This window comes from Argentina anserina, chromosome 7 (assembly GCF_933775445.1).
Source record: "Argentina anserina chromosome 7, drPotAnse1.1, whole genome shotgun sequence".
Classification (NCBI taxonomy): Eukaryota; Viridiplantae; Streptophyta; class Magnoliopsida; order Rosales; family Rosaceae; genus Argentina; species Argentina anserina.
Window position 1 is genome coordinate 6176633 of NC_065878.1, and position 15160 is coordinate 6191792.

A 15160-nucleotide genomic window follows, 5' to 3' on the forward strand; every position below is an offset into this window, starting at 1 on the left:
CAACACACTGGTAAGGCTGCCCTTTTTTGTGTTGGTGATTGGAGATTGACGTTTGTTTGGTTTGGTAATGGCCATGAAGACTGAGTTAACATCGTTGATGGAGAAGCGGCTGATAAGGTGCATGTTGGCATTCAAATTGCGGTGGTGCCGGATGGCCATCTACTAATCATACAATGTGGTGAATATGTCCGGTAAGCATTTGAATCCAGTGAATATTAGAGATTTGAAGTATGGAGCGTTTCTAATGATTGTGTTACAGTGCCGACGGAGGCAAAAAAGCCGAAGAGGAAAGTTCTTGGCCCATACAACCAGATCTTGGATGAGGATGTGATCCAGGGGATCGAGGAGGTCGCCCGGGAGTGGGGGCGAGAGATGTTGATGTGGCGGCCAAGGAGGAGTTCTCGGGGATGCTGGATAAGGTGGACGAGAATGGCTTCTGTCAGATGTCGCTGCCTATAAAGGAGTATCAAGTGCTCCTAATGGAGGTGGTGGCTTTCTAGGGCGTGAAGCCCAATGGGGAGCCACTAGAAGGCCCCGAAGAGGGAGACCCCTTGTGGCTGCACGTGGTGAGGAGGGAGCGGTGATTGTGGACGCGGAGGTGGAGCAGCCTGAGGGGGTGAACTTGGTGGATACCCTGATAGAGGAAGGTGGGGAGAGGGGAATGCCAGAGGATGTGGTGCAATCGCCTCGAGTCGAGTAGACGACCAAGCCAACTCAGGGGCATGCGCCGCAAATGCTGCCGGACCTGACGACCGAGCGGAGCGTGGGTGATGGCGTTGAGCATTCGGTTTGTATCGCGACTCGATCGTAGGTGAGCTGGAGGTGGGGCAGAAGAGTAGCCGGGGTGAGGGGTCAGATCATGGGTCTAGAAGGGCGAAGAGGCAAAGGTCCGCTGGCAGCGAGGTTCGTGCCAATGTCACGGCCGGGCTTTCCGGGTCAAGTGAGTTGGCGCCTCACTTGCGCCAAAAGGTGGAGCACATGGGGCATAGGTGCCAGGGGCCCACCCTCCGACAAAGGAAGGATCTAGCGAAGAATTTCCGAGAGGCCAAGAAGAGCTTGGTCCTGGTAAGTCACTGCCCCCTTTTTTTTTAATGTCGCTGGCCTTTTACTAACCGGTTGTTGATCTTAGGCGGCCCGGGACTTCTAGGAGGCATATGTCCAAGGCGAGGTGGGGGAGAAGGGGAGGGCGGTCGAGAAGTACACATCGGCAAACCAACAGCTCCGTTGTTTGATCTCAAAGAAGTCAAATTTTTGGAGTAATGACCCAGCCAGATTCTGATATGAGATGAGTCGAGGGTGGTGGGATTGATAGCTTCCATCAACCTGGTTGACCACTAGTTGAGAATCACTGAAGATCCGAATTCTAGTGGCCTCAAATTCTAGACAAAGTTGTATCCCGCCAATCAAGGCTTCGTACTCAACTATATTGTTGGAGGTCTCGAAGTTAAACCGGAGGGTGTAAGGGTACTCATTCCTTTCTGGATCAGTTGTTATTATTCCGGCCCCACTAGAGGTCTTATTGGCAGAGTCATCCACATAGATATCCCACACTGGCGCCGGTTCGGTGGCCTCAGCGGTGTTGTCACTCTTGGTCCCCTCTGGTGGGATGAACTGGGCAATAAAATCAGCGGCGGCTTGACCCTTCATCATCGTTCGAGACTTGAAGTGGATGTCGAATTCCCTAAGCTTAATAACCCACTTCACAAGGCGCCCCAAAGTCTTTGACTTCTGTAGGACCTGGCGGAGCGAGTGATTGGTCATGACATGAATAGTATGAGCCTGGAAGTATTGGCGGAGTCGCCACGTGGTGGTAATCAAATCCAAGGCTAGATTCTCAATCTCAAGGTACCTGTTCTCGGGGTCGTTGAGGCCTTTACCGTTGTAGTACACAAGGAGCTCTTTGTTTTATTCTTGTCGGATCTGGGCAGAGCTTACCGCCGTTTGGGAGACAGCCAAGTACAAGTACATTGTTTCTCCCTAAATTAGGGTGGAAAGCGCCGGGACGGAGACAAGATAGGTCTTGAGCTGGAGAAAGGCTACCACTTGTTCTGGGCCCAAAGTGATTTTCTCCCAGTGCTAGGTCCGGAGTATCTTGAAAAATGGCACGCATTTATCCATTAGGCGGAGGATAAACTGAGCGAGTGCCACTACCCAGCCGGCTAGACACTGGACCTCATTTCGGGTCGTTGGCGCTTTTATGTCTGTTATAGCTTGGACATTCTCGGGTTGGCCTCTATACCATGCTCACTGACCAAGAAGCCTAAAAACTTCCCTCTAGCAACAGCCCGTACACACTTGGCGAGATTCAACCTCATTCCATGGTGGAGAAGAATGGAGAAGATCTTCTCCAGATTTGTCACATGCCCATCAACAATTTTTCTCTTGATGACCATATCATGCGCTAAAGTGCATGTTCCATAGGTGTGGTACTCGACATGCGTCCACCGTGTAGCCGCTTCAATTAACTCCTTGTATGTCCCCGGAGGGTGTTCGTTGATTTGATGGAGCAATGTCCCTGCTTGTCGAATGCCGCCTAAACGGTAACATAGTCCAAGTCGTGGCACCGTGCCGTGGCGATCTGCCATCGAAACAAGAAGTCCTTGAGGCTTTCATCTCTCTGATGTTGTATCTTGAACAAGGAGTTGGTGTCGTGGTGTATATTGGCTTGTAGGATGAAGCGTCTGAAAAACCTCTCCGTAAGCTGAGTAAAATTGTCCACTAAACCTAGGGCAGGCTGTGAAACCTGCTCAAGGCCTCATATGGTTAGTTTTTCTTAGAAAGCATGGCACGATTATGCGTCCGTGTATCGTGTGCTTGCCAACGCCAACTGAAAGTTTTCCAAGTGCGTGTACTGGTTGGACCGCCCGTTATACTCAGTGACCTTAAGCTGCGCGTCCCCCGACGGGTGCCGTTCTGCTTGTACATGCGGGGTGAACGGGCCGGCATGACCTCTATATCCCCCGTGTAGTGGTGAGGGACGTTTCGAGTCTCAATCTCATCTACCATGGTGGTCAAACGTTCCAAGGTTTGGTTCATTTAGAGCAGGAGTTGAGTTTGAAGGTTCTTGTACCGGCTGGGGCTCCGCTGGGGCTTCCTGACCATTTTCATTCACCCTGTGATCTTCTGAGTCAAAGTCCATCACATATTGGGGTGGCGGCGGCGGCCCATCAAAAAAAGCAGAGAGCAGTGGCTGGGTGACCTGTTTCGTTCAGCGTTGCGGCCCCAACCGTAGCATTGCCTCAAGAGTCTTTGTGGGGGGCGGAATCGTGGCATCGGGGTGAGAAACTGATGTCGCGTCGTTTCCAGAGCTTTGTGTATCCCGATTTGGCTTTCGAGGGGAGCCCGGAGGAGTTGCTACTCCTTTTCAAGTTTGCTGCTTGCGCCATGGAAGCCCGGGTGGCCCAGCGTTCCTCCTCTTTCTCAGCTTGGAACCTCGTTACATCCCGGAACGCCATCTCTAGCGTCGTCTGTGGATTAGTGAATGGGACCCAGGACAGCCCTCCGATCATAGGTTCTGAATTGGGGAACAACCTTAGCTAGAGCGAGTTGTTCGTCTCTCGGAGAGAGGATCGGCGAGGGGATGGATGAGATCATCAATAATGGTCATTTGGTGTTTTAATTTAGAAGAAGCGTGCTGACAAGGACCCTCCTTCTAGTGCCAAATGTTATGAGTACTAAATCTGGGAGACCTAAGTTCTCGTAGCCTTGTATTCCTGGGACGACCCGTCCCAAAAATAACCTAATTATACGTAAAAAAAATTAAATTAAAACCGGCAAACCGAAATCTAATCTAATATAATTGTGGCTGCACCCAAACCTTGTTTGGGCTGCCTACGTACCATCTACGAGGGATCAAGCCATTAGTAGTTCAACTAATACCATTCGATAATGTAACATCGACAGATACTAACAGTTTTAGTAATGAGTGACTATTACTTGATCACCTCCAGAAGTAGCTGATTTCATACATTCATTCCTCAACCACACAATGTCATACCCATTAAATCAAGCAAACACATTCTTAGCACATAACTACCAAAACAGCGATTCCAGAAAGTAAAACAGCATGCACACATTCCTAAACGTTCACAAATTCGTAAAATTAGTAACCTTTACAATCCATAACTATGCAAGGGCAGATTTGTAAATACTGAAAGTCATAGGGGCATTTTGGTAATTTTCATCCCCCAGTAAAACAGTAAAAATAACAACTGTAAAATGGTAAAAACCAGGGATTTCACCATTCCTTCTCTGATCGGCCTCTTGGCCAAAATCCGGCATATATATCCCTATAGTACTTATGTATATCGAATCCAACAACATTCCAATAGCAACTACACCAAAATCAGAAAAGATTGGAGTTCGATTCTACCTCCATGAGTCTCCGAACCCAGATCGGAGGTGCTGCACTCCTCCCTGCGATTCTGATCTGCTGCCACTCGCCAAGATCCTTCCCAAGCATCTCGGCTGCTACTGCTAAGCTTCTGGATTGACTCCTAGCTCGCAGAGGTTCTTGACTCGGTGAAACACAATTGCCAGAGCTTCAAACTCCACGGCGACGAAACAAAAGAATGGAATTTAGGGCTCGGGTGGGACAAATCAGAACTGAAAATAAGAGAAATAGGCTAAGGGTGGTCTAAGTAGTCGCCGGAGTCGAGATTCACACCGAAATCCTTCGGTAGCCGGAGTGGTTCCGAAATCAAACTCGTCGGGAAGGAACCTAGCATGCGTGATCTATAACTATGAATAGGAGGAGAAGAAGGAGGCGGTCATGATGGTACTAGCCTCGTCATCTGGGCTCGCAGGACGGCGGCGGCGCGGCCTCGGGAAGAGGCTGTGTTGTTGCCTCTGTCTGCAACAGAGGGAAAGAGAAAAGGAAAGAGAAGAAAGAAAAAAAATGGTGAGTCCGGCCAAAAGGGTGGAAAGAAATAGAGTAGATTTGTGGAATTACCAATATGCCCTTGTGAACACTTAAAAACAATTTTGATTCCTAACTTCAGTTGTTAACAACTTTCACATACCATAACCAATTTAAACGTGCCGCATGTCTACAAATTTGTATTGATGAGCCCTACAACTCTCGTGAAGGAAGTTTTCCGGAAAAACTTACGCATCGAAAATTCAACTTTTAGAGTCGTCACACTTAGTACGACTCTCGTTCCGAGTAAAAGATAAAACTATTATCGCCACGAATCGTAAAAGATTCAGGTCGTAATAATTCCGGTGTGTCAGCTCAGTGGGACCTGCACACAACACGTGTCAAAGTCAAAGGGCCAGCGGTGCGCCGGCCTTTGACCCTCCGAAGCTTAAGTTAGAGTCCGGAACAAAATTTAAGTTCGAGGATTAAGGACTTAGGAATACGTTACATTTTTCTGGTGGTCTACATAGACCTTTTATAGGCGCATTGGAAGAAGTGTTGGGTTCTTCCTTCGATGTGGTAATGTGAACCAGCACAAGATGTATTTATTGCTCAGGCGACCCACCTTGGGCGGCGTAAATGGCCACCTTATGACTCCCGGCGACCAGAACCAGCGGAGATTTCGATGGGAATTACCGCGTTCAAGGGGAGGTGTTAACAAACTCTTTTCTTCTCTTTTCTACTTGAGGTTGTTCAATCTTTTTCCTCAATTGATTTGAGAAAGATCGAGTATTCATTATTCAAGTACCCTTCTATATTGTAGAAGTATAACCTAGTTATTGGAAATTTATACCGTTTTTGTGGTGTGTGAAAGAACAAAAGGATTTTGAGATGATAAGGACGATGATCATGCACCACAAACCATATCTTTTTTTAAAAGAATACCAAGAAAAAATTCATAACAACATATTAAAGTACTCAATTCGTCTAAACTCACAACCGTGATAGAATGATAGTATGGTTATCTGAAAGACAAACTATAACATAGTTACATGCAGTTTGATGTAAATTGCAGATAATTAAGCAAACTTTATAGAAAATCTGTCTGTTTTTTCTATTATATAAGAAAAAAATTATTAACTATGTTGTTCAAAAAATTAGAAATTTTAGTGTTTTGTTTGGCCTTTTAAACTCCGTTTGTAATAACAAAAAAGAAATTAGTGTTACGGGAGAATTATTATTCTACCATTTTGTGTGTCTTAACCTAATAGGTTTCCTGTTAGGAGATAGACTAGCATCTCTATAATAAATTATGACTCCGAATCCTATGGGATTGTGGTTTTATAAATGCCTATATATATAGGCCCCCATATCATTTAATAATACACAATTATTTCATCATGCATCACGTTATCACGCACTTTATCCTAAAACTCAGAACTTTTAGAGCCCTATAAATTTTTTTTTCTCCACGGCCGGCCGCCTTCGTCTCCGACCTCCGGCATCTTCCCATCGGCGCTCCTCGTCGGCAACAACCACTGCCCGCCGCTCCTACCCGCCGCCCCTGCAGCCCCGCAGGGTCTCCTCCGCATTCACTCTGCAAAAACATATTTTTTCTCTACAAATCCCCGCATCAAAGCATTCAAGATTGCTTCCCCCGCATATTCACGCAAGAAACGCGAACTTTACAAACAAAGTCTTCGCTCAAGAGAAACTACTCCCGTCTTCTCTACACCTTCAAAGGTAAATTTTTCATTAACGTTCCCACTTTTGAACATATAGATATATTATATCGGGCGCTATTAGCCTTCTTCTTGTCTTTATTCCGGCATTTCTTATAACGCTGATGAGACTATAGAGGGATGGGTTTCCCCTCTTGGTCGATATTTTTTGTGTGACGGTCCTGGGGGAATCACAATTGTTTTGAAAGGGAAGTTAATCAGTTTTCATGTGGTCGCTTGAGTTCACCGCTGTTTTGGGTGCGATCATGAGTTTCGTTGTGTGCATCGATTTTTCTTGTGACCATATACGTCACCCTTTCTAATTCATATTATACTTGAATCTAATCGATTATGTATTCGTTTTTGTCGATGTCATCGCCATCTCGACCAGAATTTGGCCTTCTTGATCTAGAAGGCAAGGAATACCACCACTAGATTTCTGACATGGAGCTCGCTTTCGAGAGCCGAGGGATCGAAGGCATGTTTGCCGACCCTCCTGCTGATTTCCCACCCATGGCCAAGACTCAAACTCTCATCTTCATGAGACGTCACATCCATTCAACTCTCACGAGGCAATACTCAAACATAAAAGATCCTAAAGAATTATGGGACAAACTACGCTTGTGGTACAACAACGTTCATGATAAGCTTCTCCCTGAATTGACCGTTATATGGGATAACATCCGTCTATTGGACTATAAGAGAGTGGATGACTTCAATCAAGATATGTTATGCATGTAATCCGATCTTAGCACCGTTGGTGTGATCAAGACCAACCTAGATCTTCTCAATAAGACATTGGACACATTTCCAATCAACTATGAGGTTCAAGCTCATATGTACCGCACTCATGTAGAGGAAGGGAAGATCCGGTCTTTCACCGACTTAATGGCACTCTTGGCTAAGAAGGAGAGGCATTCTGAGATCCTCCTCAACAACAACAATAGACATGTCTGCACTAAAAAGATTTATACACCACAATCTAACTATGGGAAAGCTCCTAAGCAAAAGAATCAATCAAGAAATGCTTCATACAAGCACCAAAACAACAACTCTCGTGGTGGGAGGCAACAAGGCCGGTCTCGGCCCAAGTCTAATACTTGGACTCGTGATGGTGGTGGCGCCGCACTCTCCAAGGGAGGCCGTCCCCGTCCTAAACCCCAAGGAGGCCGTGTGCCTCCTCATGCCTCCACTTCCGATAATGGCAAGTCTCCATGCTTCAAATGTGGCTCTTTCAAGCACTTTAATCACGATTGTCGCGCTAGCAAAGAGATGATCAAGGCATACTCCGCCTACAAAAAGTTTCTACACCCGAATCAAATCATGTGGACGAGGACCTTAAGATCGAGACTCACCACATCTCCATGAAGCCCGAGCCCCTTGCTTCTAAGACTAAGCCTCCGGCCACCACTATGGATACTCCCGACTTTGATTAGTCGTTTTAGCTTCTTTAGCTTTATGATTTCAAGTATTGTTATGGCTGTCCGCAATTGTTATTTTCATTGATTTTGTAATAGTCTTTTGATTTTGGAATTAGAAGTTCATGTGTGATGTATTAAAGATTTGCATTCAATAAAATTTCTCATTTTCTTACTTACAAGACGATCTCTTTGAGAATTCTATTTACCTTACACTTAGCATGATGATCAAAGTGTGCAACTCACATGATTTTTAAATTGGACGCTTTTGGGTTACATGGGACCCCAATAGCACTACATTGTGAATTTGGAACTTCAAATTTGGAAAACGGACCTCGAAAACGTCAAAAACAATTTTTCCTCGTTTCTCGTCATTTTCCAGCATTGATAGAGCGTTTGGTTAGAACGTCTATAAAATATCCTGAAAAACATCATCGTTAGTATAGAATAAGCAGGGATCGTTCAGTCCGGGGAATCAAAAGGGCCTCAACACTTATCATGTTATTGGGGGATTTGATTTGGATTCTAAAACTACAACTGAAAATAAATCCTAAATTACTTATATACAATTGATCAACCACTCATCACATAACCAAAACACGAATTCTACTCAAGAAACATGTATGACACGCATAGAACAACATATAGGCAGCAAGTATTTTCGATTCTTCTTAAGTCCATTTCAATTCCAATTCTAATTAGAGTCCGAAGCGGTTCATCTAATCGTTAAGACTTCTTAATTATTTAGAATCAACGAAGCGTTCAATCATAAACATATGCTAAAGAGAGTTCAACATAACGAAGCGTCTAGTTAAACAACAAAGTAGCACATAAGCACATTGAGTCGAATTGGAGACATGTTACACAAGCATGGCGTCACTCATCTTGATTAAACATGCAAATTCCTAGAACTATCACAGCCCTATATAAGTATCCATAATTGAAACACGAAGCGCATATTCAATCAATGAACACTTTGGTGAATGAAATCGCAACCTTAGGAGAACCATGGCCTTGGCTTCCTCAAGCATTGATTTAGATGCACAAATTCAAGGAATAAATTAAAATAAAACCTAAATAGAAATCGAAAAGCTACTGCCCATAGATGCTACACACGACACACACACATATTTCATGAGTTCATGCAATCAAAATATAAAACCAAAGAAGTCTGAATTTATGTTCTTCATATATGAAACCGAAAATAACATCCAATGATTCATACAATGAATTCGAAATTTGCAGAAAATAAAAAGAAAGATTACAAGTCATGGATGAATCACACATTAGAAACCTTCTAGGATGAAGCAAGGATGAATTCGAATTGGTGGAGGAGGAAGATGAGCACCAAGCCGTGATGATGGATGAAGGTTTTTGGCTTGAATTTTCTGGATGTTCTTGGGCAGCAATTCGGCTTTATTTGTGAGAGAATGGAGATCATGAATTGTGAGGGAGGTTGTGGCTTTTATAGAGGAAGGAGAAGAGGGAGGGGCTGCTAGGGTTTTTGATGGGCTGATCCTCTATTTCTTTTTTTTCTTTTGTTTCCTTCTTTTCTTCTTCTTTCCTTTTAATTGCCGGATGAACCTTCCCTCCTTTGAGGCTGCATCCTTCTTCCTTTTTATCCCATTCAGAAACTAAATTACTTCTTTCCTTTTTCTCCTTTTGTTTCCTTCTTCTCCTCTTTCTTTCCATAATTTCCAAGTCACTATCTCACATTTAATTCTGAAAATAAGGAAAGGAAATAATAAATATAAATCACATATGTTACAGAAATATCGAATAATAAAAAAAATCCTAACCAAACTAGGTTTCCTAGTTCGACAAGGAATACTACTCTATAGTACTCTCGACAATTTCTGCATTTTACACCCGTTTTAGCACCAAAAGGGAACGAACGTCACTAAAGACTCCTAACTCGACTCAATGACTCTATACTACAATAATAAGAGCTAAGCAAAGTACAAATAGAGGTAAAAATATGTTAAAAACGTCGGACAAAGTGCGCTTATCAAGCATATTTCCAACAGTATTTGCTGCCACGTTTTTCTAGTCCAAATTTCACCCGGTTTTGAGTTCTTTTGACATGGTTTTCCGGTTAGTTTTCCAGTTTTCTCCAAGTCTGTTATATGCACTCACCGGCACTCTTTGTGTGTGTTTCTAGACCAGTTTTGGATGGTTTCTACTACCCTAGTTTACTGTTTGGTATTTCACTGCTTCAATACCATGTTTTCCAACTCTTTAGTTAAAGAATGTATTACTATTGCCATGTGATACATTCGATGGGATTACACTTTGTTCTGATTCCCTTTCTTACAATATTCTACGATGTATTGTAAAGAATTGCTCTCGTGTCGCTGACTCTCTTATTGTCATTTTGTAGATGTCCCGTGGCAAAATCGAATGTCTAGCTGATTGCGGAAACACCAACACTGTTCTACGGCACAGGCAGTTGTTCACGAATCTAGTGTTTTCGACTTCTTCGATGACTACAATGATTGGCTCGAAATCCATCATTCAATGAAGAGGCACCGCTTCTTTTATGTTGCCTAATGGTACGACTCTCAACATTGTAGACGCTCTTTATGCGTCGAAGTCTCCTCGTACCTTGCTAAGTTTTAAGTACATACGTGCCAATGGTTTTCACCTCGATACTTATGTTGAGAATGGAGACGAATATCTTTGTGTTACCTCTGAAAAAGCAGGCCAGCGCCGCATCTTAGAGAAGATGAAGAGTCTCGGGAATGTTTTGTATCTTACTTCTATTCGAATCTTTGAATCAAATACGGTTGAACACAACTTTTGTGATTCGGACTCTTATATGCTTTGGCATACCCGTCTCGGGCACCCTGGACGTGATATGATGATTATAATTCTTAAGAATTCACATGGTCATCCATTTTTCAAGTCCCGGAAGCGATTGGAGGATCACCTCACCCGTGCACCGCACGGTGTGGCCGAGCCTGCCTCTCTCGCAGCTCCACGGCTTTCATGCCGTCGGTGGCGGCATCCCATCCTTCACAGAAGCTTGTAATGCATCCCGTGTTTTCTAATGCCTCCATGGCAATTTCTGATGCCCATCGCTCGTTTTGCAGAGCTTGTTCTCTTGCTAAATTTCAAGGAAGTCCTTCTTTTGCTAAGACTTCGACCGAGAACATTCGATTCTTACAACGTATCCAAGGTGACATTTGTGGACCTATTCAACCAGAATGCAGACCTTTTAGATATTTTATGGTATTAGTTGATGCATCGACGCATTGGTCACACGTCGCTTTGCTATCCACAAGGAATGCAACATTTGCTAAGTTATTAGCTGAGATCATCAAACTTCGGGCTCACCACCCCGACTATCCTATTAAATCCATTCGTTTGGTAATGCTGGAGAATTCACCTCCAAAACTTTTGATGATTACTGCATGTCTATTGTGATCTAAGTTAAACATCTTGTTCGTCATGTTCATTCAACGAACGGTCTAGCAGAGGCTACCATCAAGCGTATTCAGCTTATTGCTCGGGCAATGGTTATGGGTACTAACATGCCGGTCTTTGCGTGGGGATATGCAATGTTGCATGCAGCGACACTTATTCATTTCAGACCCGCGGCTAACCAAGCGTTTAGTGCATACCAGATGGTAACTAGTTACGAACCCAATATTTCACACTTACACATTTTTGGTTGCGCCATCTATGTGCCTATTACGCCTCCACTGCGTACTAAGATGGGTCCTCAGAGACGATTAGGTATCTATGTTGGCTATAATTCCCCAACGATTGTCTGCTACTTAGAACCAACCACCGGAGATCTCTTTACTGCCAGATTTACAGATTGTCACTTTGATGAGACATGTTTTCTGTCGTTAGGGGGAGATGGGAATGTTATCATTCCAAATGAACGTCAGGAATTGACGTGGTGTGTCCCCACTATGTCTCATTATGATCCCCGCACTGCTCAAATTGAGTTAGAAGTGCAACGCATTATCGACCTCCAGAAAGTTGCGGATTCGATGCCCATTGCAAATGTACTGGCACGGTTGGATGTCCCGAAATACGGGCATGAAAGACAAGCTCTTGCACCTAGCAACGTTGGCACTGGCCCTGACATTGGGACGGAGGCCGGTGGCGACACCACCGTACGCCGTAGTGTTGTCGGCGCCCCTTGTGGCAACGATGCTGAGATGGCCAGGCATGGAGCAGCTTTGGCCTTGGCTTCTCAAAGGAAAAGAGGGAGACCGGTAAACTGTAGGAATTCAAAACCTAGAAATAAGCGAATGACCAAGGCACAACGCGTCATCACCATGAATCAACTCAAGTGTTACCGTGGGACGCTATGGAACCTTCTTTATGCCAGAGAACAACAAAATCTCAATGAACTACACAAGTGAGCAGTCGGTCCAAAACTGAGCCACTACATGCATTGATTACGTTTTCGCTTATTCTGTCGCACTTGAGATCATATCTGAAAATGACGTTGAACCTCGCTCTGTAGCTGAATGCGAACACAAAGTAGATTGTCCGAAGTGGAAGGAAGCAATCCATGGCAGAACTTGACTCATTAGCGAAGAGAGACGTCTTTGGAAAGGTTGAATTGACTCCAAGAGATGTCAAACCAGTTGGACCTAAATGGGTCTTCGTTCGTAAGCGTAATGAGATGAACGAGATCGTGTGTTATAAGGCAAGACTCGTGGCGCAAGGATTCTCACAACAACCTGGCATTGACTATAAGGAGACTTATTCTCGAGATCGTGTGTTATAAGGCAAGACTCGTGGCGCAAGGATTCTCACAACAACCTGGCATTGACTATAAGGAGACTTATTCTCCTGTTATGGACATCATTACCTTCCACTACTTTATTAGTCTGGTAGTATCTGAAAGACTAAACATGCAGCTTATAGATGTGGTCACAGCATATCTCTATGGGGATGTTGATGCAGAGATATACATGAAAGCTCCAGAGGGACTAACTTTACCTCCATCAAGTGCCTCCAGACCACGGAGTGCTCATGCAGTCCGATTACGTCGTTTGTTGTACGGGTTGAAGCAATCCAGAAGAATGTGGTACAATTGGTTGCATCGATACTTGGTGAGGAGAGGATATAAGAATGATGAACTATGTCCATGCGTGTTCATACGAAAGGCAAATTCTAAATTTGTCATCGTTGCGGTTTACGTTGATGACATGAATATAATTGGTACTCTTGATGAGATTAAAGAGACCGTGTCTTATTTGAAGTCGGAATTTGAGATGAAGGACCTAGGGAGGACAAAATTCTATCTCGGCCTTGAGCTTGTGCATAGGGAAGACTACATCTTAGTCCACCAGTCGAATTACACGTAGAAAATGCTTCGACGTTTCAATATGGATATATGCAATCCATTATCTACTCCCATGGTCGTCCGAAGTCTAGATATCAAGAAGAATCCATTCCATCCTAAAGAGGATAATGAAGAAGTTCTTGGTCCTGAAGTTCCATACCTTAGTGCAATTAGGGCACTATTGTACCTTGCTCAATGCACTAGACCGGACATATCTTTCGCAGTGAACTTATTAGCTAGATTCAGCTCAACGCCTACGCTACGTCATTGGAATGGAATCAAGCATTTGTTTCGGTACTTGAAAGGTTCCCTTGACATGAGATTGTTCTACCCCTATTGCATAGAGAACACCGCCACGGTATCTCCACACACCACCGCCGTCGTCGACCCAGCCTTGCCGCCGTACGCCGCAACGACGCCGCCAGCCGCCATGGCGTGGAGATCGTGCACGGTGCTGAGAGCAGCAACCGGTCCCGTGTAGCTCCTCCCCTGATGCAAAGACTCCCAACAACTTGTCAGTTAGTTATGCCGATGCAGGGTACCTCTCTGACCCGCACAAGGCTCGTTCTCAAACCGGTTATGTGTTTACCATTGCTCGTCCACGAAGCAAACTCTTGTTGCTACTTCTTCGAATCACACAGAGATCATCGCTCTCCATGAAGTAGTTAAAGAATGTGTTTGGCTACGATCACTCGTTCGTCATATTCGTGATTCTTGTGGATTAGTCTCTACAACTGATCAACCTAGGTGCATTTATGAAGATAATGCTGCTTGCATAGAGCAGACAAAGTTAGGTTTCATCAAGGGAGACAACACCAAGCATATTTCGCCCAAGTTCTTCTACAACGTTCAACAACAGAAGTTCTTGAATGTTCAGATCAATCAAGTGAGTTCAGAATCCAATGTTACGGATTTGTTCACCAAGTATTTGTCTAAATCTACTTTGTGAAACATGTGACGAGCATTGGCATGCGTCGTATATCGGAACTTTAGAGTTTGGTAGATTTCATGGGGAGTCTACATCACATGTTAAGATTTTTAAGTAGTTTGTGCGTTGTACTATTTTTCCCTTCGATCAAGCTTTTGTTTTACCTAAGGTTTTTGTTTTGTTTGACAAGGTTTTTATTGAGGCAACATTGTGCGCCATGCAACCTAGGCATGCGACAGAATGGGAAGTGTTCCGGGAGAATTACTATTCTACCATTATGTGTGTCTTAGCCTAATAGGTTTCCTGTTAGGAGATAGATTAACATCTCTATAATAGTTTAGTGTTCCGGGAGAATTAGTATTATACCCGTGTCTGTGTCTTAGCCTAATAGGTTTCCTGTTAGGAGATAGATTAGCATCTCCTTAATAGATTAGGACTCTGAATCCTACGGGATTGTGGTTTTGTAATGCCTATATATAGGCCCCCATATCATTCAATAATACACAATTATTTCATCCTAAAACACGTTATCAGCACGTTGCCCTAAAACCCTGAACTTTTAGAGCCCTAGAAATTTTTTCTCTTCTCCACCGCCGGCCGTCGTCGTCTCCGGCCTCCGGCATCTCCTCGTCGGCGCAGCCCCTGCTCGCCGTTGTTGCAGCCCCCCCCCCCCCCCCCCCGCTGCTACCCCCCGCAGCCCCCCATCCCTGCGCGCAGCCAGCCTTGCTGCCCCTGCAACTTCTGCCTTGCTGCCCTGCACGCAGCCCCTGCACCCATGCACACAGCCCCGCACGCAGCCCCGCACACTGCCCCTGCATCACCCCTGCATGCACCCCTGCAGCCCCCGCATCGCAGCCACATGCAGCCCTGCACGCCCGCCCACAGCCCTGCACGCTGCCCCTGCATCACCCCTGCATCCACCCC

General features: G+C 44.7%; 2 protein-coding genes across 2 annotated transcripts in view; one reads left to right on the forward strand and one right to left on the reverse strand.

Moving 5' to 3' along the window:
- Window positions 1–15160, forward strand: part of LOC126801503 (diphosphomevalonate decarboxylase 2) — a 191966-nt gene that overhangs the window by 142167 nt on the left and 34639 nt on the right. The window lies entirely within an intron of this gene.
- On the reverse strand, window positions 1144–1761 carry LOC126803464 (uncharacterized). The gene has a single exon (XM_050531270.1). The coding sequence runs from the start codon at window positions 1759–1761 to the stop codon at window positions 1144–1146; it is 618 nt and encodes a 205-aa protein (XP_050387227.1).

Excerpts from the sequence above, each read along its gene's own strand:
- LOC126803464 (XM_050531270.1), bottom strand. The coding sequence starts at position 1,761 with ATGACCAATCACTCGCTCCGCCAGGTCCTACAGAAGTCAAAGACTTTG.